General features: G+C 40.4%; 2 protein-coding genes across 3 annotated transcripts in view; one reads left to right on the top strand and one right to left on the bottom strand.

The window, feature by feature from the left end:
* The window catches only part of HYCC1 (hyccin PI4KA lipid kinase complex subunit 1), a 364,011-nt gene that overhangs the window by 266,731 nt on the left and 70,302 nt on the right, over positions 1-26,978 (top strand). The window lies entirely within an intron of this gene.
* KLHL7 (kelch like family member 7) lies at positions 779-26,238 on the bottom strand. Of its 2 annotated transcripts, XM_065628902.1 has the most exons (12): positions 26,025-26,238; positions 21,979-22,081; positions 20,578-20,671; positions 19,298-19,422; positions 17,569-17,744; positions 14,818-14,992; positions 12,615-12,757; positions 7,169-7,409; positions 4,097-4,298; positions 3,710-3,807; positions 1,980-2,054; positions 782-1,808 (listed from the first exon to the last, which is right to left on the bottom strand). In XM_065628902.1, the coding sequence occupies exons 1-12, from the start codon at positions 26,142-26,144 to the stop codon at positions 1,771-1,773; spliced, it is 1,590 nt and encodes a 529-aa protein (XP_065484974.1). In that variant the 5' UTR covers positions 26,145-26,238; the 3' UTR covers positions 782-1,770. The 2 variants fall into 2 exon arrangements, with proteins under 2 accessions (XP_065484973.1, XP_065484974.1); XM_065628901.1 differs by having other exon boundaries at positions 779-2,054.

The following is a 26,978-nucleotide window of genomic DNA, read 5'->3' as shown; positions in this document are numbered from 1 at the left end:
TCAGTACCTTAAAAAAGAACTATCAACCCCTCGACAACAAAGTTGGATGCTTCACAATTTTAAAAGCAGGTACAAAAAAAAAAAAAAAACACCACACCCCACCAAACCTGTACAGCCTGAAAAGTGCGCAGTTCACTCCAGTTTTTTTCTGGAATTAAGGATCAGAAACGCAAGTGGCGCGTTTGTTTCGTGGCTCAGAAAAAGGGAAAGGCAAGGGGGAACAAGAAGAAAGGGTGTTGTAGCATTCACTTACTACTGAATAAAGAACTGAGTTGCAGGAACCACGAGTAAGCCCAGGAGTGCACCTACTACCTTTAGTACATGCAGAGCTGTTATGGTGATGAGGAAGAAAACCAGGAGGAAGTCTACAGAGAAGCACTGACTTTGAAAACTGGAATTTATACTACTTATGAGAACTCAGAGGATCTGCAGAAATAAAACAGACTAAAAATCTCCACCGCCAGTGATGCACAAGGTAGAGGTAGGCAAGCACCAACTTTTAAAGTTAATTCAATAGTCTCATAGAAACAGATCTGAAAAAATTAGCAAGTTAGAACAGAGGTGACAGAATTAGGATGAATATATTAATAAACTAGCATGGGAGCAGGACAGACATGAATACATCATTTTTATAGTTTCCCAGAAGTTGGAAGATATACACAGTGTCAATAGCTTGACAAGCTAAACTTCTGTGCTGGAAGCAATTTACTATTGTGTTGGCTGGAAACATGTACAGAACTATATGCTTATAAACCAGAGATTAATAACCATGTGCAACTTTAGAAGACTTCTATAAAGTATCTTTAATGACTTGGTTCATGCCACTTTAAAAAGTCATTTTCAATAAGAAAATCAATACAGTTGTTGTATTGACTTTGCTTTCCCATTCCTATTCCCATCTTCGCTAATGGCTTGGCATCCACAATATGTACAGTCTGACGCCTGGGAAGATATATTGAAAATTAATCCCAAATTTCCAATTTGCTAATTACCAGTGCACAATTATTGTGGACTTGCCCCACCACCCCCCTACCTCAGTATAATTAAAAAAAAAAAAAATTTCTGTGACAGCTCCCCAAAATGCCAAAGATGTCATTAGCAAAGTGTTCCTCTAATCTATATATGGCCTGTCTTACTTTAAAAATTGATATGCAGCCATGCAAATGATGGAAGAGAGTCACTGGAAGAGAGCAGCCATCATAATCTGGAGAGCTGTATAACCTATCCCCATTCACCATGGAAATCTTTATTATACTGCCATCCTTGGTCCTTCCTGAGGAAAATCTTCATTACATCCTAGTAAGATTTCTGCAGGCAGGTATAAATGAGAAAAGGTTTTGCTCATATTTCTCATGAGCCAAGCTGCATTTACTCACCTTTATTAAATGGAGAATCTCTGTAACTGAGCTTGGTAAAGTGTAATTTAACCAGAAATCTTATCTTCATCACATGCTTTGAGTTCTTCTAAATAATTGGCTTGGGTCTATTTTTGACAAGGCCAAAACACAGAGTATCTTTAAAGGAAGATGCCATATGATCTCAGCTAGGTAAGTGGATTCTCAAAACACATCCCCATCTCTTAAAACAGACAAGAACATGGGCATGAAAAAAATCCATGTTATACAATATGCTGTATATACAAATTGAAAGACTGCATCTCATTTTTTTCTGTTACTCAGTTCAACAAGATTCAGTAAAACATGGAAGCAAAACACCAGTAGCCGTCTCTCCCCAAGTCCTGAAGAACGTCTCAGCAGCTCCTACAGGTCTTCAGGTCTCTACAGTTTCTTCATTTGCCCCACAAGTGTCTACAACACAGATCAAACAACTTGTTACTGGGAAAGCACGGACTTTGGAGTTGGCTATCCACTTGTCTGTTTCAGTATTATATTCAAGAATGTGCCCTAATCGACCAACACCCTGAAAACCAGCCAGGACATAGACTATAGATCCCACAGCGGCACACTTCACTGTTACACCTTTCCATGGCATTGGAGACACCATCTTCCATTCATTCATCTTGATGTCGTAATATTCTACATTATCAAGGCCACCTACAAAGCAATGAAATAGATAACTGCTTATTACATTATACCATATGGACTGAACTAGAGCATACAAATGCTTCATTAAACTTAGTCTTTATTTTCAAGGATTAGATTCAAACATAAGTCCTAGAGTAAAAACAAAAACAACTTGAAAAAAGGCCACAGGTTTCTAAACTAGCAGTTTATCCTTTTATAAATACAGAAACAGAGAAAAGTAAAGAGGAGATGTAAAGTGAGATGTGTTTTAACAAATTTCACATTATATGCTTTCTAGAGGTTCTACCGTGTTACTTCATGAACAGAACTAACAATGCCAAATTTCTTGTGGACTTGTGGCTAGTAACTAAAACTCGGGAATCCACCTCAAACTTCCCTATAGTGAGGGCATTTTATTCCAAAGGGGTCACCAGTACCTTTACCTAAATTGGTACTTTACTGATAGCAAATGTCTCTCTTCATTATGATATTAAAATCACTGAAGTTGAAAAGCCTAAGTCCCTTTCAAAAGGGCCAAGGGAATCAAAAGTTATTAGAGGAAAGTAGTTTTTGTGACTAAGATTTGCTTCGTTAGGAAACAGGCTAGTAATTACAAAATCTACAAACATCCTGTTATCCCTATTTAACAATAGTAGTATGAGTCACATAGTTTTCACTTCCAGTCCTGAATTATTAGATCTGAGAGATTAAGAAACCTCTATATAATGTTAAGAGGTATGAATATTTCACCCCAGATATAACTCTTTCCTGTTATAATAACAACAATTAGTCAGGCTACAGAATATGAACAGCAAAATAATATTATTGGTTCAATAGTACAGACTTCTAAAATGAGCATTCAGTGAATACACAAACATTTTGAAAAGTAGCAGCTCTGGCTATAACTGGTTGATAAAATATTAGTGCAAAAACCCACGTCTACTGAATTTTTGCATGAGGAATCAATCACGCTGGAATAGTTTTAGTAGCTAATTAAGTGCAAGCTATATTCTAAAATAGCATTAATCTGAAATAAAATATTTGAATTACTATAAGTAATGATTAATAAAGCTCATTGCCAAGAATTTTCCATTTTGAAAAGCGCTTCAGAAATGCTGTGTAATTAAAATTAAGTTATCCTGGGAAATAAACTATTATTATTATAGCTTTAAAGACAAGGAGACAGGCAGATCATAAATGAGCTGCCCATGACAGTAAGTCGCATTTCAAAACCAGGGCAGTCAAAAAGTTCTCACTTTTTCACCACTTTAAAATAGCTGACTAGCTTTAAGTCTTTAGACTGAAGTTCCCCAAATAGTGGCTACACCTTTACCTATCTCAAAAGAATGCTAAAATCTGTCAAAATACATAATGAAGAATTTAAAAAATTAAAAGGTTATATTTTCTCAGATGACTGGTTTAGCCATATTAACTACTGCAGAACTGGCTACAGCATGGGTGCGTATCTGAATTTGACAGTACTGTCACCAGTAAAAGAGCTTGAAAAATAAGATACAGTAAAGTAGGGAGGGGAAAGAAGGCAACAATGATGTGACAACAGGATATGTTTTATGGTACTGCTCAAAGTTCTGCAGCTGAACAGAGTAGAATGAATTATTTGCAAAAGAAAACGGCCCCAACAAAGCCTTGTGTGACCAGCTAGAGAATTAATAGAAGTAAAGTACCTGCACCATTTTGTCCACCCACGGCAAATATTTTGTCCTTTACAAACACCAGCCCGTGATTCTTCCTGGCTTCAATCATGGGACACAGCTCTGTCCAACTGGGGAAAAAGAAAACCAAACAAATCAGGGAAACTCACTATTTAGTTTCTAGAAAATAAGTATAAAATGTGTAAATAAAACTTAGCATTAGGAAAATGAAATACACAAGAAAGCTGCTTAAGAAAAAACACCTTTTAAGTAAAACTACAAATAACTGGTTTATTACTGCTTGACTCAGGAAAATTCCTTACCACATAGAATTCTCCCTGTTCATCTGTACTTCAGTTATTTATACAGCAAGCAAAGCCACAAGTGGCCAAAAATAATCAGAATTGATACAATGCTTACCTTTCGGTGGCTGGATCATAAACTTCACAGGAATTTAGGACTCTTCCAGAAACATTGTTTCCCAAGCTTCCTCCACATACATAAATGAGACCATTTGCCTCTACCATTCCATGGCTGCATCGCGGAGTCAGCATGCTGGGCTTCGTGTGCCAGCTTTCTGTTCTCGTGTCGTAGCATTCAAATAAATACAGTGCAGAATTTCCTTAAAAAATAGAAACCCACCAAAGTGGTGTTAATTTTTATGGCTGTCTTTCAAGAGAAGAGTCTAACAGTAATTATCAAATTGATGTTTTATTTGTTAGTTGAAAAGGGAAAGCTGCTTTCCCACCTCCAAAAGCAGAACTAACCAACTTGAAACTTGGGACTATTCAGAAAGTGCATACTTGTAATTCTTTTGTCTCTTTTGTTCCAAAATATGCAAGTAAGTTTATAAAAATTCTATTTGTGTTTGAAAAGGCTTTTTTTTTTGTGGGGGGGTGGGGCAGACTGTGAGAATAAACACTGGAGAGATGTATATAAATTACTGATCATATTATCATCATCACATGCTGCTCTCACTACTTGGAAATATATTGAACTTTCAGATATGAAGATGAAAACAGCTTTGTAAACTTCATACAGATTCACGAGTCTTTAAGCAATATTACTTGCCCGGTTCCCAGAATACTTGTTGCCTTTGGAATTACATAGCTCAATTATGTCATAACATACTCTTAGAATTACTAGCAACCATAAGACAGCTACCCCTCACGATTTTACTTTCTGGGGACTGGCAGATACTTATTTTCTGGAAGTGCAAGGTCTGTGTACTCCTCCCTCAAGGGCCAATAAAACCCTTACTAAAATCAAAAGCAATTTTTCTAATGAAGATAGGTGGAAGCCTAAAGACTTGTACTCAGGTAATGAGCTGAACCATAGCCAAAGCAGAGTAGGCTGGATACAACTTTCTCAGAAAAGAACCAGGATCCTTCTCCCCTTTGTTTCAATAGATATATTCACCTAGAACAGTTAAAGATGCTTTCTCTTGTGATCTTTTTCCTTGGCTTTCTACTTCTAAAAAGTGTGTCACACTAGCAGCACTCACTACTGGTTGGGATTTGAACCCTCAAAACAGTGCTACATTTCCAGACCCAAAATACAAGAGTAGACTTCTAACTCTGCATTTACTCCTACCAGGTCATTCTCAATATCACGAAGAACTTAGAGCGGAACATATTTTTTTCTTGATGTAAATACACATCCTTATTGCTTTGAAGTTGTAGAACTTCTCATCCATGGGAAGTACAGCAGAGCTGTCTTTAATGTCTTTTTTTTTAAAAAGGGAAAAGCTTCCATTTTCAGTATGCTGTCAGTATAACGTTAAATATTTTTCGTGCACCTGGATATAGTAGAAGAATTTAGTATGTTTAGCTTTCAAACTCTGCTAGCTATTGCAAATTCAAAAAGAGGGAAAGAACCCTGTTTTCCGTAATGGACTGGCACAGTAATTTGTTTTCCAAACTCTTCAATCAATTCCAAAAGCATGCAAATTTTAGTTTTCTTTACAGCTAAGCACATTGCAGCATCTTCTTCGATTAATGGTTTCACATAATTGTCTGTTCCAAGTTAGAAAATATTATATTCAGGATAGACAGACTTTCCCCGAACACTGGATTCCAAATAAGAAAAGAAGTACAGGGAAAATAAACTCAGTTTTTAATTTTTAGCTTTTACTATGCTACCTTGAATAATATTTATGGAAAGCAAAGTGAAACTGTGCAGTGAGGGTGGATTTAAAAGCAAAATTAAAATTTCCATTATAGTTGTATTAACTAATTACAATGTATTGGACAATAAACTATACAATCAAAGTTTGTATCATACTCCCTCATGAACTGACATGTGGGAAACTAGGAAGGTTTATGAGATTTTGTAGAGTTGCAAGTTTCCCAATGCAGCCTTAGATAAACCTATTTCAAGTAATGGGAAAGGTGCTATTTCACATGTACCACACTAGGTGGCAGCTAGGAACTGGCTAATCTGCTGCTACATTAGACCTAAAGTATTTTAGAAGTCAGATAACATTACCTAAATGTCACACCTCCCATTAAGTGACTTACCAATGTCAAGCACCGACTATGACCTTTTTCCTGTCTGCTCACCTACCTCTGCAGCAAGGCAGAACTCAAGAGGATCTACTAAAAAAAAGTGTCCCTGGGTCTAGGGTTTTTTTTTGTTTGTTTGGGTGTTGGTTTTTGTTTTTTCCCCAGAACACAGCTTTTTTTTTTTTTTAAAAAAAAAAGCGCTCTATGTTTTTGTGGATACAGCATACCTACATTCCAACTTTGGTTTGTTGACGTTGTATCAGATTTAGACAAATAAATTAAAATGTTGCTATAACACATAGCATAAGCCATCCGCTAGGTTTCTTGGGGAGAAAAAAACACCACCCCGGTGGTCTTAATTTTTTTTACTATGATGAGTAAAAAGAAATCTAAAGGTAGTATTTCTCCATTTACTGAAGCAAACTAACAGACTAGCGAACTAAGAGAAGATAACTTCTATCATTAGACAGAAAAACTGGACAAATTCCTTTACAGGGCCAGGTATAATTTCACCACCAAAAGTAGTAGGTTCAACAGCTTTTTTCCCCACCACCCCTCCCCCCCCCCCTTTTTTTTTTTCCCCCTCAAACACCCTCATCAGGCCCAACATACACAAGGAATGCCATTGTCAAAATGCAACTATTCTGGCCAAACATTGCAGAAAATTTTAAACCACATTGACTTCTGTGGATTTATAGAAGTAAGCCAAGAGCAGAGTGGGACTCTCAAAATACATTTGCTTGTCCGTAAACTCTTAAGTGCTACAGTGTACTTTATGCTCTAGTTAATATAAATAACCATTTTAAAAACAAAACAGAAACAGATCATTGGAAGGATAAAATCCTAAACATGGGAAAACAAACTCATTAGGCTAACATGGCAACGTGCAGTTTCTTTTCAACAGTCATGCAAAAAACCAGAAAAAATTTTCAGGTATCTTTGTTTGTGCTTTTTTTTTGGTTTGTTTTAAAGATTTTTAGTGTCTTACCCACTTCTGAACCACCAGATGTATAAATTTTGCCCTCAGCAGCACAGGCTGCAAGGCTATCTCGAGGTGTTGGAGGTCCTAGCTTGGAATACCAGCTATCCTTCACCACATTGTAGCAGTCCATTCGCTTTATAGGGAAGAGCTGGGAACCACCCAAAATATAAACTACGTTGTCCCAGAAGACACAAGCTGCATCCCTGCGCTTTTCAAAGGGACATCGGATGTCTGTCCAGCTGTAATCCTGCATTACAAAGAACAGGTAATGTCTAATAGATTATAACACTTACCTGCACAGCGAGTGTTTTTCAAACAGAGCTTTTCACAGAGATTTAGATATGGTCAGTTTTAAAGTTCCTTTTCAAAACAAACATGAATACTGTTTATTGAAGAATACTCCTCAGGCGTACTCTTGAAAAATTCTCTTAGACACAGACAGAGTTAGCTGCAATGAACCATGACATTATCAATTTCTACTTCCTTATTCCCTGTGTGCACCCAGTACGGCTTCCCTGAAAAGCAGATCTTTTTTTTCCCCAACAAAATTGACCTCGTGTTGCTATGATATCAGAAACAATGCATGTGATAAATAGAGCAGGACTGCATTTTCTTTTATAGGCAATGAAAAAGACATCTTACATATAGTAACATTATTTCTAAAAAGAAAAAATACAGAATGTACCAAACAAAGGTGAAGGAAAAAGGAGAAGATAATATCCAAATTGACAAGCAACTCAGTTAAAAAGCTCTGATACATACTTTATTACCATGACAACTAGAAGCTTATTTACAGAATTTACAAAACACAAATGATCTATAGCTATCCACAGCTGATACCATGAGAGAGTAATGCTCCATCACAAATACTGGTAGTCATGTTGCCAAGAAACTGATTTTGCATGTATTGGCAAATCCAGCAAGTATCAAATACGGGCAGTAATGCTACCCAAAGCCTTAAGAACACCAAACTCAGCAACTGATGGCAGATCAGGATAGCATACAGCACAAGAAACACTTCTTGAGTAACAGCATCTCACATGTTCCATGAGCATAGCTTGTATCCTATACCAAACAGGTAAGTATGGGACCTTAACTGCTATCTGCATCACCTCCGTATGGTCTAGCTAAACCTGCTGAATGACCTCATTGTAATGGTTCACACAAGACGTTACATCATTACATTTTCTTAGCAAGGACATACTTCAAACACCTTGGTCAATGAAGAAGAACAGCGACTCCTACATGGGGGTTCAAAGAAAGAGGCAGAGCATGTTATAGTCCAAAACCATCTTACAATCTTTTCTTGTAGCATCCCCCATATCAAGAAGAGCTGGCAGGTGCACGTGGCCCTTTATGGTGAGAAACAGGTCCTGGGGCATCCTAGAAAGGAAAGCCATACTACAGCATGGCAAAATAAATAGCTGCATAAATCTTAAGAAAATGTCTTAGTGCACTGTGCAAGATCAACGTATTTTTCTAGCTCAAACTTCTGGCACTTCTACAAAAAATCCTGTTTTCCTTTCCTGTTATAAAGGGCTGTGATCTGACCCACTCTTATGGCTTCAGTTCATAGCTACCATTTCATCCACACCTTTATCAAATGAAAAGACACAGGTTCTCCCATAACCTGGACATACTCAGTACCCTCTCTCAGCAGGAGGCAATTTACGTCATTCTCTTATAATGCTCTTCAGTGTTACTCTGCACCACATAGAACTGATTTCAATTTATGCGTTGTACACACTTAAGAATTATGCAGAAGACTTGCTTTATGCCACAGTCAGGATCCACAGAGCCCTGGGCAGTGGCAAGCCTCATTTTCGGGGGGCTCAGTAAGGAAAGAAAGAACAAGATAGGTATATGGTGACACTTTCCCTGCTGATGTTGGCTTTCAACAAATTGTGATGCAGGACACCAGAGGCAGAAGCTGTACCTTTGTATTTAATAGTTTTTGAAAGGCTGTTTTTCTCTTTCATGAATTTATTTAATCACTTCTTAAAAATACCTGAACTCCTAGCAGCCACAAGACCCTGTGACAGGGTACATGTGTAATTATGGGCCATGTGAAAAAGTACCTAATTTTCAGCTGATACCTCCTCTTCCAAGTTTGTCAGGGAAAACAGCAGACATGCCTAATATGGGCAACCTCCCCACCAAAAGGTTATTGACTATAGCTCTATCCCCTCATAAAAGGTATGCTGGTTCCCTTCATCATCAAGAAATAGTGATGCCAGATACCTGTTACTTTTTACTTGCTATTGCTGGACTTTGCGCTGTTAAAAAGTTTAGACTTCCAGCCATTTCTGGTCACTAGAGACAGCAATTTCAAAAGAATAAGCATATTGCTGCCTCAAAATCCCCAAGAATTTATAAAACGAAAAGTATTTTATTCCCAACTTGGAGAAAAGGAAAAAAAAAAGCTTTCTTAAAACATTCTGTGGAAAATTGAACAAGAAAATGCTTCCCACTACAGTTAATAGGACATCTAGGATTTCTAGTATTATTCTGAAAACAAACATCTCAAAATAGTGCCAAATTGCTCCACAAATTTTATACCAATCTGCATCTGTCCTGTTGCATCATTTTTCTCTCTTGATGAAGTACATGCACCAATAGAAATATCAGTTACAGTGCAACAAAGACAACAAATACAGACTTAAAGTAATACTGTTAACAATTTCAACAAGTAACATTTAGTACCCAATCCATTCTTATTTAAGGAACCCTTTTTGACAACAAGGAAATGAAAATCAACATTAGAGACTAATTTTGCAAGCAAAGCAAATCAGTGAAAATTCAATTTTTTTGCACTAGTTTTATAGTGTTAGGATTCTTGAAATTTGTATCACTCACAACTGCGCAAATATTTTCAGGAGAAACATGACCTTTGTTTTGAACTGTTTCTTTATCTGAGAGATAAGAATTTAATTAAATTATTGAATTAAATTAAAATCAAAAGTGAAGGACTAGGTCGCTGTTCCATCAGTTCAGACAACTGAATTTCAGTTCTTTCCCAAGGTCCTAACCTTGCAAAAGTACATACACAGGCTTAATTCTCTGCTGTGTGACACTCCCACCATCTTTTGATGAGACTAAAGCAAGTAAATACAGTCTTTGCAGCATTGGAGCCACTTATTTTGCATGCACGTGATGCTAATTCAACAGGGATTCTGGATCCTTGCTTTGCTGCATTTAAGAAGCTACTGTCACAGTTAATTAAAGATCGAACTCAGATACTCAAGCAAAACATCCAGAGAACAACCTTTAAATAGGTTAAAGTTGGAAATTAAGTAAGTAAAAGCTATTCAACAAGACATGACAGGCTAGCTAAGAATACCCAAGAAAGCACATAAGCACTAAGACAACATTCAAGGAAGACATGCTTGTTAGAATCAAGATCTACAATTACTCACTTTTTTCCTTCTTCCCACCTCCCCCCTTCCCCATTAATCCACATGCAAGGCCATAAAGCTTGATCAAGAGGCAGTTCTGCAAAATTTCCTCCAAACTCATGTCTGTTTTAGTGTTAAGCCTGGGTAAAAATAGTCTAGGAAAAAAATGAGCTATTTTATCCTATGCTTTATGTAGACTTATATAGACAGGAATTTTTGTCCACAAAAATTTTTGTGTTATATTGTAAGTTAAGGTCTGGCTGAAGATCATCTAAGTACATACATAATTTTCCATTTAGCTGGAAGTCTTTGCCTGTTGCTCCCACTCAGCATGCACCGAGATTATTATTTTTCAAACAAGATTAAGTTTTCAGGAAACACATGGTGACAACTGGGGGAGTTTATATTAGTTTATAAAGTGATGAAGCAACAACTCCCATCTTTTGAGTTCTGATCACCGTTGATGTTAGGCACTCATGGAATTTAACCTATCAGTTAGGACGGCAAAGAAACCACCTGCATGCTATGCTGATAATACCATTGCCAATTAACGACTGGGACAAAAAGTCGCAAAGCTAGTTTCCATCCTGCCTAAAATTAGCTTTGTTCCAACATAAATAACTGGAGATTAAGAGAAAGAAACTTTGACCTGATTTCCTTCTAATAAAAGAAAGGTCAGAGCATATTAGCTGAATTACAGTGTATTAAAATGCCAAAACCAAGTAACTGTTTGAAAAGGATGAATGCCTTGATCAAAGATTTCCCCAGCTCAGACCCTGGACAGGAAAGAATTATCTGCTCTGTTCCCCTCACCTCCTCACCCCCAGTTAGAGTACCGCTTATCACTTGATTATGTATGTGTATGAAGGAAAGAGGTGGTCATTATTTAGGAAGTTGAAATTCCCAACAAAAATACAAATTAATGTCTCTCAAACTAAGTCATCAAAGCTGGCAGGGTTTGTTCAAGACTTGAGTGGTGCTCAAAGAAGGTAGCTTCAATTTTATCTTGCATAAAGGAATGTGAATGATGAGTTCAACACACATCCCACGGGCTCATTCATTCTGAATTAGATTTGACAGGGCTCACATTGACTACAAAGTTCATACAGATAACGCACAGAACTGTTTGAAATTATAACAAGCATTTAATATGCTGAGATAGAACAATCAGAATTTCTGCAACAAAATACTACATGTATGTGATCTCATAACTTAGAGAGCCCTAATGTTTATGTGGCAACTTATTTCTGTATTATTGCATGTTCTTGCCTAGTAAAACAGAGTATGCATAATCCTTTTGCATGCAGCTGCTGTTTCTAGACCATTTAGTCTGTGTAGCTGAAACATCCATCATTCCCGGGGCTTGATTTATTCAGGAAACAAATTTCAGGCAAAGCAAAGCTTGCTTGCTTTAAATTGGCCATCTTTTAAGTTTTTTGTTGTAGAAATTCACCCTTTTCCACTTAGAGAATACTTGCCTCTCAGTTCTCCTCCTTATATACTCTTAAGAACAAACAAAATTGTGAACCATTGGGATTTGTAAGGGGTTGCACATTTATAGTAAATGCATTCAAAAAGCACTTTGCTTTCCAAAACTGGGTTCTACACTAACATAGGAGCCAATAATTTGACTTGCGCTAAAAGGAAATTGCTTCGAGTTATTCTCTGAACACATACATGCATGCACATGCATACAGACTTTTATATATTCCTAACTGATTGCTTGATGTTTTGATGACCTTTTATTTATTTCCAGCTGTGGGATACACATACCAATCGATTCTCAATTCAGATGGATTTATCTGGACTCCATATCTAATACTGCCAATACACAAACACATAATCATTCTATTAAAAATGAAGTTATTACATCTAGGTACACAGATTTGAAAACACCTAATTAACCATACTCTTTTCAATTCTATACCCAAGAGGCAGGGAACACATCCTTCCTAATACCATTTTGCAGATCATTATGTCTTAGTTAATAACATCTGCAAATAAAACACATAAGATTACAAACAGTGAATCTTAATGCATTCTGAGGTAACGATTACCTTTGGATTAAAATATCTGCAGGACTGGGGCTGCGAGCCTCCAAACAAAGCAATGCGATAATCATGTTTTTTTCTTCTTGGCCGTGTACCTTCCACCAACTCTTCTCTGTCTTCTGGGGAAAGTAGATGGTACCGCATCCCACCTGGAAGGAAGACAACAACTGTTGCAGATTCAATGTAGCTCATACAGGGGCAAGGACGTTTCAGAGGCAGGGATGGGGTGGAGAGGGATGGGACGGAAAAGGAGGAAACCAATTTTCTACATTAAACCTATTACAGCTTTGATTTAAGGGGGAAGAATGCACAGCAGCACATTCCAATTTAAACCCTATTTCAGATTGCCTGCTCCATGTGAAAACAGGACATGGATTTGGACTCATGTTATATACCAATTTGTTGATCAGCTTATTTAACCAATATTAACAAGCAACTAAGTTTGTTGCATTGAAACAGGCAAAAGGAAGCAAACCAAAGAAAAGGAACAGCAGAACTGTGAGCCTCAAGAGGACAATACTAACATTAAAAGAAGGGACTTGAATGCAATGAGGACTCAGCCATGCCTGCCTCCTCAACCCCCAATTTCTGATTAATAAGGAAGGCATCTCTAGCATATTGTACCTCATGAAAACCCCTCACTTCCATTTTTAGCTTGACAACACAAAATATTGGTTACAATTGGTATAAGAAAATAAGCATCCTCCTAAGAAATTTTCCTCATAATGCAAAAATATTAGTGACACTACAAGCCACTAAAACCAGGAAAACAAAAAGCCTTATTTCTTAAACAATGCGTCCAACTCCATGTTACACAAGATTTATGACTGAGATGTCGATGGTCAGCAAACACCAACATATAGGTTAATTTGAATCTTGCTCATTGACTGAAGGAAAACAGTTGCATACAGTTTTTTAGATGTACACTAAAATGAAGCCAACTAGTTAACCACTACTGAAATTTTGAAAATTCCTTCCAGAATATTTATCAACATCTAGGCTTTTCTTTCCTATATGATAAAGTTTTGCAAATGGTGTCTAAAAACAAAAGTGAAGCTTGTTCCCTATTTCATCTGCACCTTAATGCAACTGTCTGTCAGCTCAATGGTCAGTATATATTAGAGATTAAAATGGCACAACATATGCTTAACAATTTAATTTGCTTAGGGAAACTTTGTAATATTCAAAGTTTTGACACAAAATATTTCTTTTATAATTCACACGTGAACATGAACAACGTTGAAGTTACTAGTCTGTCTAAAAGGCACACTAGCACTTCCAATTACAGAATCACAGAATGTTAGGGATTGGGAGGGACCTCAAAATATCATCTAGTCCAATCCCCCTGCCAGAGAAGGAACACCTAGATGAGGTTACACAGGAATGTGTCCAGGCAGGTTTTGAATGTCTCCAGAGAAGGAGACTCCACAACCCCCTGGGGCAGCCTGTTCCAGTGCTCTGGCACCCTCACCATGAAGAACTTTCTTCTCAAATTTAAGTGGAACCTCTTGTGTTCCAGTTCGAACCCATTACCCCATCTCTTACCATTGGTTGTCACCGAGAAGAGCCTGGCTCCATCCTCGTGACACTCACCCTTTACATATTTCTAAACATTAGTGAGGTCACCCCTCAGTCTCCTCTTCTCCAAGCTAAAGAGACCCAGCTCCCTCAGCCTTTCCTCATAAGGGAGATGCTCCACTCCCTTAATCATCTTCGTGGCCCTGCGCTGGACTCTCTCCAGCAGTTCCTTGTCCTTCTTGAACTGAGGGGCCCAGAACTGGACACAACATTCCAGATGTGGTCTCACCAGGGCAGAGTAGAGGGGAAGGAGAACCTCTCTCGACCTGCTAACCACCCCTCTTCTAATACACCCCAGGATGCCATTGGCCTTCTTGGCCACAAGGGCACAGTGCTGGCTCATGGTCATTACCCTAATGACTCATTGGCAAAATCTCTATTTCTTTACTCTTCATGGAGTTGATACCATTTGCTAGGAAAAAAGAAATGAAAGTCACATTCTGTTATATAAACTGGGTTTTATTTACATGATAATCTGCTAATCCAACTTCAACTAAACACAGCATCCTAGAGGGAACACAGATTAATTTAATATGAAAATTTCAGGGCATTTTAAAACAATTTTCAAAAATTCCACAGTATTTTTTGGATTATACAGAACATAAGAGATTTCAGCTAGAGGTAAACTTACTGATCACCATTTTAAGGCATTCTGGGTTATCCTGAATAAGTGGTTCAGCCTGAACTGTTTTACTTAAGAAGTTCTTTGATATAAGAGGAAATCGGACTTTAGCAAGAATATCAACCATGTACGGCTGGCGATTTGGCTCATCATATTTCAGCCATCTGACCGCTGCATCATACACCTTAAATGAGAGAGAAGAAAAGGATAAGGTACATCACCACACAGTAAGACAAATAATGAATCCTTAATGCTTCAAACTGATTCTTCTGCCTGTTGGAGGTTAACTTATATTAACAGTTTAGTATGTGGGGATCCATCACCATCTTCCAAAATAAAAACCAAAACCACCGTAACAAAACAACCAAACATCAAAAAAGACAATGCTCAGACATGAAGTAAAACAAATGCGCAACCGCAGAATAATCCATCTATAAACCTTACCAAAAAAATCAACCCACTACTTCTGCTATTTAGCCTTTTTTTCCTCCGAGTGGGAAGCACGAATCTGCAATTTACATGAATGTGGATAACCCCTGTACCAGGTTAAGACTAATATGCTTGCAGTTCCATGTCACAAATGCAGGTAATACTTCACCAGAAATGTTGAAATAGCTTCTACTTGATATAGTCTCCTGAGCTCACAAACTGCTTCTGTTACCAAATCATAGTGTTGTGGATCCAAATATACTGTATTGTTGTGTCTTAGGGACCATTTAAATTAAAGTTTTTAGCTGCAGACTATCACAAATTTACCACTTGGAGAGCCTTCTCTCTGTCTTCTCTTTACAGGAAAAGATAATGAGTTTTCTTAGGAGGTAGATGAAAACAAAAATCCAATATTACCTATGTACTAAGATACTCCCATGCTGCTCTCAGACATAGCAAGCTTATCTACTAAGCTGCCACTTCAGAGTCAGTACCAACTTCATTACAAGTGATAGCACAGTCAATACCAATCAGAGCAACCAGTGGTAACTGAAATATAACATGGAAAGGCATTTAATGGCAGAATTAGAGTTATTCAGGACTGCTAAACCACCTCAGCTATAATTCTGCAAAAGGACCAGGCAGTGAGGGAGAGTAGAGAAATAAAAAAATACTTAAGGCTCAATTCCATCAGCTAACAAAATTCAGCACAATGACTGTGACAGGAACATTGTATCCCTTCATCGACAGAAACACTATTGCATACAGGAAAAATAAGACACTAACTAAAGCTAACTTCCTTTGTTTGCTAAATGTAAACATGCTTTACACAAATACAAGAGTATAATGTCAACTTTCTAGCAGTACTCCTGAGAAATAAGATTCCTACAGTATCACTAGCAAACTTCTGCAGTTTCATACTGCACACTGCCACTTTCCTGAGGGAATTTTAATGATGCCATGCTGCCTACACTAAACTTCTACCACTGCTGCCAAGTTAAAGCATGCTGTCCTACCTTACCAAAGCTTCAAGAATGTAAATTCCAAAGTGTCATTTTGGCTACAAGCCAAACACTTCCAGCTTTGAGAATGTTACCCTGTGACCTGGACTTTTTCCAGCTCATGACAAGAATACTGAACTGTGACATAGCTCCTATTTGTATTTGTAACTAGCCAACTATCATATTCGATCGCCTGCTATTATCCCCCACTCTTAGTAATTCTTATTTACATTTAAGCTTTTTACTGCAATGGATACATTGAAGAAAACACATTAATTCTGTGAAACCTAACACAGTCAGGAAAACATCCCTTTCTAATTGGATACACATGCCATCTTAGCTATGAGATCCCTTTGTTGCACTTCAAATGTATGAGTCAACTCATTATGACCTACTCAAATTACCCAGTTCAAACACCAGAACAGCACAGCTAGAAAGGCAAGATTTCAGTTTGTTTTCAACAGATTTCACTGAGAAGCTACGAAAAGTACCCAGCAGCTGCAAGAATTAGCCAGCAGCTACAACCATCACCTCTTGAGGCTGCAGTGCAGACACACCTATGCTCTTATTTCCCTGCAGTGGGAAGAACAAGCTGCCGAGCAAGCATTCAGGGCTGTGCTATAAGCTGAATCAAACGGGACAGCTGCAAACATAATTTCTATCACAGGTTACAACTTTTAATTGACTGAAACTGCAGACTTCTTTCAGCCACCTACACTTTTCTTGTATGCACTCCCTAAATAAGGGCCTTCCATCAATGTGCCACTGTCAGTGCATCTAGCTTTCGGCGTTTTGTTCACCTTGCTTCCAAGTCCATCAGTTCCCCAAGCTTAACTTGTGTATGCTCCTATATTATGTTTCCATCAGAAGCAACCCCTCTCTGAAATGGGCTGAGACCATACTCTGGTAGAGACAGCCATTAAGGTGTAGTTTGCTTACCACTTCGAAGTAGTTCACTTCCACTGATAGCACATGAATCCCAATCTGGGAGCAACTGCTGTAATTCAAACTTAATTCAACTCATGTACTACGCAATCAGAAGCCCTATGGCTATCTTGATAAAGAAAACACTTTTGCTTATTCCCCTTATGATCTCTCTCTTTCTAGTTTGCTGAAACAACACATAAAATAACCACACTTGAAATGTGGATATTCACTGATGTTTGGTTTTGACCAAGCTACAATGCATCCTTTATTCTGCAATTTAGCAAGCACTATGTGCATCAAATACTGTAGGAGCATCAGAAATGAGATACTTTAAACTAGCTCTTGATTTAAAAAAATATACTAAAGTTCAATGCTCTTAGCTGATATGAAACAGAGATCTCACCTGGTCTTCTGCCCTCACTGTCAACGTATCTTGGTTCAAGAGGTGTGTCACACGTTTAACGTCAAGCTGAAGAAACTCATCTGTCTTGTAAACTTCAGTGAAATGCTGATGGATAAAGTCATCTGCAGTGGCTTTCAGTTCTGGACAGTCTAGGCATTCTGCTAACACACTTATACCTATGAAGGAAAAATTTAAAAAAACACCTTTCCAAACTTGAACTGTAATTACCTTTAATATATTAAAATATAATAAAATTACTGTAATTTTAGAGATACTTGCAAGCCCAGTTTCATATTTATTACCACAGGGTTTTTTTCATTTAAAACACATACTGTCATAACTCGCATGCAACATAAGGCAAACTAAGAAAAGCACAAGCTTCCGATCCCTATCCCCACTTTTCTATACAGGTAGCACAGTCAGCTGCAGACAAACACAAAAATTTGAGCTGATGCTGCTGCAAGGGCAGAAGGTTGGCATAAAGGTTTAAATGGCGACTGCTACTGAGAAGCACCATTTCCAATCTTCCCATTATTAACCAGGCAAGCACACAGTTTTTCAGCAGCAACTTCTGCTCATCATGCTACAGTCATCTTCCTTCTATGGTGAAGATAGCACTTGGGGTAGAAGCAACTCACCAAACCACTGGCTGCAACAAGCCTGCTCTAAGTAGTAAAATGCAAACTACAAAGATAAAATCCAAGTGTATAACCTCTTGACAAAATTTCAAGAGATTAAAAATAAGCCATGGTTTCTATACTTTTTTTAAATTAAATGAACTGCGGACTTGCCTATGAGCCTGCACAGAACACATTTCAACTTGTAAACAGAGCCTTGAGGAAAAATTGATCTAATCTTTATTTCCCTTTTTGCTATAAATTAGCAACAAAATATGCAAGTATTAGAGAGTATAATTAACTTTCTACTTAAAAAACATAGAGGAAGGAATATGCCTCAAAGCAAGCATAAGTGGCATTTTCCTTAGAAGGTAACGTCTTCCTTCCAGCAGTTGTTTCAGAGCCATGGCTGTTCTGCACCGAAGTGTCAGTTGAATCATTATAATTCGGATACTCCGCAAAACATTTATATTGATATTATAAATATCTGTAACATGATCGAGATGTTTCTAGGAGAATTACATGACGAATGTCAATAAGAAACCCTATGAACAAATTTAATCAGAGATTAAAGTGCACCAAATCTTAAGCATCAAAAAGCATTTTGTTCTTGTTGTTTACCTTTTCTGTAACAGAGTTCGCGTTAGAGCTACAGAACATACTAAATATCAGACCTACCCAGATGACGTTCATGGATTTCAGTCAAAATGAGAAGCAACTAAAACCAAAAAGAACCTAAACTTCTCCCGTTCATATTTGTAGAATATATGCTTGTTTTGTAGAAATCACAACTCTGTGTAAGTTCTGTCTCCAGGTACAGTAACAACAATTGAAACTCCACCTTACTAAACAGCTGAGGTTCTCTGACAAACCAGAAGCTCCAGGGTGCTGCCAACCTGGGACAAGACCTAGTACAGCCAGTGGACCCTGATACTAGCAAAGAAAACTGTCAGACTGTTTTGTCCACCGCAAGGGATGACAGTTCAGTTTCAGAGCAAAATGATTTATATACCTGGATTTAGCCAAATATTATTGTGTTTTAGACAATACCATTTTTCAGGAACAGCAAAGTTAACAAATTCACGGGGAATTTAAGTCTGCATTTCTCTTACCAAGACAATTGGAAGCATCAACTTGTTCTTTTAAAAAGTCCACACACATTTTTTTCACAGGTTCAATTTGATATTGGTTTGCTGCATCTAGTAAAGACTGGACATTATTGCTGTTAACTGAGATTCTGCAAAACAGAAGGTGTAAAATTAGCATCACTAAAATTACCTACCCTGTTGTAGTAAAAAAAGCAACTTACACGAGTTCACATAAATGGCAAAATTATTTCCCTGCTATTTGCCCAAGAATCTTTCAAACACAGCCTGAAGACACAACCTCCCTTCATGATCTTTCCAAATTGCTTTCATTTGCTCTACTTTACTGAGGAAGGGCAAAGAGTAAACAGTACTGGATTCTGAAGAATAAGCTTTTAACGCAGGCCCTCTGCAGTATCGTACTATCACTTTGACATGTGTGATTAACCACTTTCAGAAAACAGAAAATGAACAGAACCTTTTTTTTCCTCACAGTCTCCTACTCCCAAAACAGACATCAGCATAATCTGTCTAAACTCATTGTCAAGACTGCTCTGGCTGATTGGCCCAGAGTGCAGACGCAGAACAACCGGTTTGGCAGTGCTTCGGGAAAAGGCACAGAGCCCACAGACAGGGGCTTGGGCACCAAGGGAGGCAACCATACGACTGGGGTGCTGACACTGCCTGCCTCTCACCACTGATGGAGTATCCAAGATTCCTCTCAAAGAAAAGAGAAAGCCTTCCTTGGGAGAGTTAATCCCATTAGTACAAAGACGAAAGGCCTGCCATCCATCAGTCATGAGAGCGGATTAAGAAGTACTGTTTACAATCAAATATCTGCACAAGCTCCACTTAAAAACCAAACACACACAGACAGCCTGAGATAGGAGGGAAAGGCTGTTCACAGAAGTCATCCACCCTGCCTGTCCTGAGATGAAGGTGTAACTCCTGGAAATGGTTCTGTGTGATAGCTACCACAGCCATAAAGAAAAGCCATGCTGATACCAATAAGTACCTGAATTTCAGAAAAATAAGAAATATCATTTGACCCCAACACTGCAGTCAAAAGACAGAAGTGCTTTCAATTGCTTTCTGGAGACAACTACCATGCTCTTTAGTCTGCAGGGCTTCCTACTGGTTAGATAAAAAGGTAAAGGGAAGAAGGATAGAAGGTCTAGTCACACTGGGCTTTAAAAAATGTAATTAATTGTAATAGTAACAAAACTGATGAATCATATTTTAAGATTTTATCATTTACAATTGGCAGGCTTCCTAGAAAAAGTGTCAGCTTTAAATAACAAAACTACCTTGCAGTATAAGCAAACTCCACGAGCTGTTCAATAATGTCAGGTTCTGCGTCTTTCAGCTCCACTTCAAAGGACTTTGATTCAAGCATATTTGCTGCAAATAGATTAAAAGACAAACTGCATCAGTAAGCCACTCTAGTTATTGTACATTTTGCACAGTAGATAATACAGTGATTATACAAAGTGGGAACCAAAGACTGCACACAGTTGATGGCTGTTTTCCCAGGATTACAATGCAAATCAGTAAAGAAAGCAGGTAGTGGGACAAACAAAATAACTGGTGTGTGTGCATGGTTGTATTATGTAAATGATGATAAACTGTATTAAAATAGTACTGGAAATGGTTAGCGACCTGCTACACCACTTAGACACGTGAAAAGGTACTGAGGGAGCTGGCAGAGGTGCTCAGCAATCCACCTTCCATCATTTCTCAGTAGTCCTGACTAACTGGGGAGGTCCCAGTTGACTGGAGGCTGACAAATGTGACACCCATCTACAAGAAGGGCGGGAAAGAAGATCTGGTGAACTACAGGCCTGTCAGTCTGACCTCGGTGCCAAGGAAGGTTATGGAGATCACCTCAAGTGCCATCACACAGCATGTACAAGACAACGAAGCGATCAGGCCCAGTCAGCACAGGTTTATGAAAGACAGGTCTTGCTTGAGTGACCTGATCTCCTTCCATGACAAGGTGACCCACTTAGTGGATGAGGGAAAGGCTGTGGATGCTGTCTACCTGGACCTTAGTAAAGCCTTTGACACTGTTTCCCACAGCATTCTCCTGGAGAAATGGGCAGCTTATGGCTTGGATGGCTGTGCTCTTTGCTGGGTGTATGGGAATAGCGGAAGAACGGCAAGGAGGACCATTGTAGATAGGCTCAAGCAACTGCAGCTATGGTGTAGAAAAAACACACGCATCACACTAATTGTTTTACTGACCTTGTGTGCTTGACAAGTAGAACCTCTGTGTTAGATAACACAGGCCTGTGAGAAACTCTAAGGCACCTTATCATTACGCCTGAGATTCCTGCTTTGTTGTGAGAAAGAGCAGAGCACAGCGGAAGGCTGCGCCTGCTGGAAGCCTTAAAATACAGGCAAACGCAGCAGGCCCAGAGATCTTCTACCAGGGCTGAATTCTGCAGCACCTGTGTCTCCGCTTGCATCACCTCTGCCCAGGAGCTTAGGTGCTGTTTCAGAGATCCCTCCGTAGCAAGGTAACCAAAATAAATTTGCTCTTTGCAATTGCATTCGTGGCCTTTGGTTGCGACCTCCCTGCATTGGCTCACACACTGAATAAAGAACTGGATGGAAGGCTAGGCCCAAAGAGTTGTGGTGAGTGGAATATTGGTATGACACGATATCATCATGAAAGCTTATAATCAAGCAAGTTTGAACAGACTTACTAGTAAACATCAAGTTAAAAAAATGACTGGCTGAAGCAAGCACAACACGGTGAGCTGGGATTTTTCTTTCTTGAACCATAAGAATGACATCACACAGAGTTTTCTAAATCAGAGGAAAAAGTAGACAAACAAAAAACCAAAGATCAGTATTTTCAAAAATCTTTCAACAATATTTCTGTAATAACAGCTTATGGAAATTCATTGCTTTTCTTAATCCACACAAGAGTATTATGTAATAAAAAAATGTTTTGGAAAGACAAAGTTAAGAAAAACTGAACAGCCTTGCTTCATAAAAACATGAATTAATTTTCGACTACTACCTTAACTTCATGAACTACTATCAGAAACACCTGTCTGCACCCAGGCCAACGCCGACCCCAGAAAAGAGCACTTCTACTGTGGGAAGCACATACTTGTTTAGAACAGCATGAGAATGTTTTCCACATACAGACAGTATTATCTAGGGCATGCTTCACAAGGCTGAGAATCCATATATGCATCCCCTTCAAATAAACATAATTTTCAGTTTCTTAAAGGAAAGAACACTCAGAGGCATGAATTGGACAAAACATAAATAACACTTTTTTTTTTTAAGTTTGAATTCAAAGTTAGATGGGGTGACATACAGCTTCCTTTGTACATCTGTAGCTTTCAACAATTTAGGACTGAAACAACAACAAAAAAAAGGAACATTTGAGAAAAGTTTCAGAGGAAATCCTTTAAAACTGAAATTCCTAGCACATCTGGTTCAAAACAAGTGTTGGAAACTAACAGCGCAGACACCATAAAACCCCATGGCCAAGCTTTGCTAAGACTTGCAACTGCTGCTTGAACTTCGTACTGTGCTTTTAAGATACCTTTAGTGCCTCAGCCCATCATTTGAAGCACCTCAGGCCGCTCTGGGTGTGAGAAAAAATATTCATCAACCAAAACATCTTTCCCTGTGATGTTTCTGGATGTGACTGTTCTGTTTCAACTAATGCTCTTCTGAGGATTTCTGTACTTCTTTCCAGAAGGACCCATTGGTGTCACTGAATCACGTCAATGAGGCAAGAGATGACTGGTGTTACATCAACCAAAGGACACACCCGAGTGTGAGCTTGCATTAGGGCACTTCATCTTCCAAATAACAGGTTCAGCAACACCTTGCAACTCTGTCCCAGCTTCATTCTCAATTACTTCACTCTGACCTGATCTCCACTCAGCTGTAAGGTTGTGACAAAGGATTTATGCACATGCTGTCAAATAGCTCTGCAAAAACCTCAACGACATGGGCCATCTCATGTTGGAGATGAGCAAGAAGTCCTCCATGCATTAAACACACTTGCTCCCAACATCCCACCAGCACTAAGTGCAGGTATGTCTATAGTTTAAACTCCCATACACATGGAAGATGCCTCTAGATACCAGCTCACACAAAAAACAGCCTTTTAAAATTAGCTGTGCTTTCCAATTGGCCCGTTTTCCTACAGCATTAAACTAATGCAGACAAATAGCTAGTGCTCCACATGCGTGTTGCTATTTCCATCACAGGAAATGTTTAACTTGTACCATATTTAGGTTTTACAACCACAGCATAGCCCTTGACTTAACAAAATACAAGAAAGACCTGCCTATAAATCCTCTTAAACTTTAGCACAACTGATCAGTTGAACGACTACATTTTCCTGTGGCTTCTGGTGACTTCCTAATTTTATCCTATATAATCACACCTCCCCCTGCCCGCCCCCATAATAGTTAACCTCCTTTTACAAACAACTCCTAAAACAAGCATGAGTGTCACAAACTATGTAAGAATTTCTGGAGCAGTCAGCACTGGGTGGGATATGCAAAGCCATCATCTGAAGTCAGATTAGAAGTTTCCAGAAAACTCAGCGGGCAGAAACTCAGAGTTGCATCCAAATGCAACAGACTTTGAAATCTGAATGAGAAGTACACACAGATTTCACAGCACTGAAGTGTGATCCTCTCTCTACCTTTTTAGAGTAACTTTTAACTAGATAAGAGTTGGCACTCCACTGAGACGAGGTATGTACATGGTATAACAACAAGTTGCCACGTACTGGAGTAGTGACATGGTAAAGCACTGTGATTTCCCTGTACTAGGGGCTGTACATACATTTGAAAGAGGGCAATATTTCCTCTACCTACTTAAAAAGTATAAAAGCACCTGGCATTCCCTTGTCAACAATAACAGAGGTGTGAGGTAAACAGTGACAAGCAGAGTTACAAACTCAGTTACACCTTGGAATATGTTTACCCAAGTAGAACAGAAACAAAGCCTACACTGACAAAGTACATCATAAGCCTGAAGTCTCAACTCCACTGCTGAAATAACTGAAACCGATTTGGTTTTTCATAGAGGAGCTTAGTTGCATGAAATCATAGAATCGCAGAATGTCCTGAGTTGGAAGGGACCCACAAGGATCATCGAGTTCAACTCCTGTTTCTGCACAGGACAACCCCACAGTTCACACCATGTGTCTGAGGGTGTTGTCCAGTCTCTTCTTGAACACTGTCACACTTGGGGCTGTGACACCTCCCTGGGGAGCCTGTTCCAGTGCTCCACCACCCTCTGGGGGAAGAACCTTTTCCTAATGTCCAACCTAAACCTGCCCGGGCACATCTTCCTGCCATTCCCTCAGGTTGTGCCATTGGTCAGCAGAGAGACCAGCGCCTGCCCCTCCTCCCCTTATGATTTGCACATACACAACTGACTGTGTATTACTGAGAGAACAGGGCTGACATACCAGAGAAAAGCAAAATCAACACTCTGACATCACTTGTTAGGGCAGGACTCAGACTGCTGATGACCACATCACTAAAAGCTTGACTGAGCCTTTGGCAAGGCTGGTACTGGGAGACAAGCAGCTAAACCCTAGAAGATACAACACACGACAGTGCCAAGTTTGAAGCCCCTGACTGTTCTCGAACAGCTGGCTTCAGAGTCAGCTTTAATTCTGGCTACATGTCACTGTTTTTAAAAGAACCATAGTACCACAATCAAGCCAGCTCCTCCTCTCACAAGAAAGATTTCTTCATATGCAAGGAGTTACACAGATCATCCTTCTGCTCTTGTACCAGAAGTCTGAGCTTTTTAAAGGGGGCGGGGAGGAAGAGCATTTATTTCAGTTTGGACAGGTCAACTGTAATCCACTTGTGCAATTATAATTTTGGTTACCGCTCTTGCTCTATTGGTAAACAGAAGAGTCACCTTTAATAATCATTAGACTAGTGATTTAGGAATCTGATCTGCCAAAAAGGTCAGAATTTGTAAAGATGAGGCCACCAAGGCCCCTTTATTACCACTGGCTCCTTAGTGAGACAGCCAGGTGTCATCAGGAGGAAGCACAAGAAGAAATGCTACCTGTGAAACTGAAGTGTGGTTCCAGCCATGCCTCTCCTGTTGCAGCTTTGCTATACTGCGATACTGTCCACAGGGGTACACAGCAAACATGTTCAGGGAACAGTACCTGGTTAAAATTCAGCATCACCGGCTTTTAACTGCCCTCCAGTTTCTGTTTGAAAAGCGCCATGTGAATAACTAGCAAATCTCAGCAATCACAGCCTAACACCGACCCTAGTGAGAGCACAGACCTACCACAGGCAAGGCGTTATGAGGTGAGGAAGCAGATCCACCGTGTCTTTGCCTTCAGCACCAACAATAAGCTGTTGCAAGTAAAGCCTGAACTTGTCACGCTGCTCGTGTCAGTGTGCGGGCAGCGTTCCGGAGTTACCTTCCACAGTGGCCAAGGGCCACCGGAGCGGCTCGGGCACCGAGCCTCCCGGCTCGCCCCGCCGGTAAAGTCCCCCTCAGCATTCACTGCACCCAGACGGAAAACTCCAGCCAGCCTCCACCGGGGAGACGGGCTCTGTCCATCGGGCAGCCCCGACAAGAACCCTTCTGCTCGGCTCCGCGGGAGCCCGACACGGCGGCGGAGCCGGGCGACAAGCGGCGGCCCGCGGGTCGGCGCCGCAAGCGCCGGGTCCCCCGCTGCAGCCGCCGCGGAGCCGTCGGGCGGCCCCAGGCCCCGCCGGCGCCGTACCTGCTTGCGCATGGTGTTCATCACCCCCATGAAGCTCGCCAGCAGCTTCGCCTCCTCGCGGGCCGCGAGCTTCTTCTCTGTCTTCTTCTTGCTGCTCTTCTCCGACCCGGGGGCGGCCATGCTCCCCCGCCCTTACCACCGCAGACACCGGCGGCCTGCCGCCCCCGCCGGAGCACATGCGCCGCTGGGGCGACGCTCGCCAGCTGCTGGGCGGCGACCCCCGGCTCCCAGCGCTCGGCCCCGGCGCGGCGCTCGGCGCCGGGACGACGCTCGGCCCCGGCGCGCTGCTCAGCCCCGCCGCGATGCTCGCCGCGGCGGAAGCGGCCCTCGCGCGGGGGGCGGGGCAAGGCGCACTGACGCCATCGGCCGGCGCGCGGCCCCCACGCGGGATAAACAAAGAGCGGCGGGGTTTGGGCGCGTCACGTGGCGCGCGGGGAGGCGCGCGTGCGCGCTGCTGCGGCCGTTGGGGGCGGGGCGGGGCGGGGCGGGGCGGGGTCCCCGCGGAGGCGCGTCTCGCGCCGTGCGCGGGGCTGCGTGTTGGGGGGCCGCTCGGCCCACGCTGGCAGGGTGGGCACGTCTCAGGCTGGAGTGGGCTGAGAAGGGAAAAAACTGTGAACCCAAGACAACCGCTTCCCTTGCTTAGCGGCTGCGCTCACCCCTCTTCCAGAAACAATGCGTCAGCCGAAGAATTTGGTGCTTCGATCCCTGGTTTTTGAATAGGGTTGTGACAGCCAGAGCTGCGTTCCAGCGTAAATGTGCTGTTTGCCTGTTGGTGTGATGCGTCCGGTTTTAATCCCACTGGTAACAAGGTGTTGGACAGTGACTGGAAGGGAGACAGATTTGTGCAGGCAATAAAGTGAGGCTTTGTTAATTAAAGCAACGAGCTGTTTCGTTCCTGATGTTGCATAGCTTACGGTAAGCCTTAATAAAACAGACTTTGGTATTATCTTGTTC

This window comes from Caloenas nicobarica, chromosome 2 (genome assembly GCF_036013445.1).
Source record: "Caloenas nicobarica isolate bCalNic1 chromosome 2, bCalNic1.hap1, whole genome shotgun sequence".
NCBI lineage: Eukaryota > Metazoa > Chordata > Aves > Columbiformes > Columbidae > Caloenas > Caloenas nicobarica.
The sequence above is the reverse complement of the archived record's forward strand: the minus strand, read 5'-3'. Positions and strand labels throughout refer to the sequence as shown.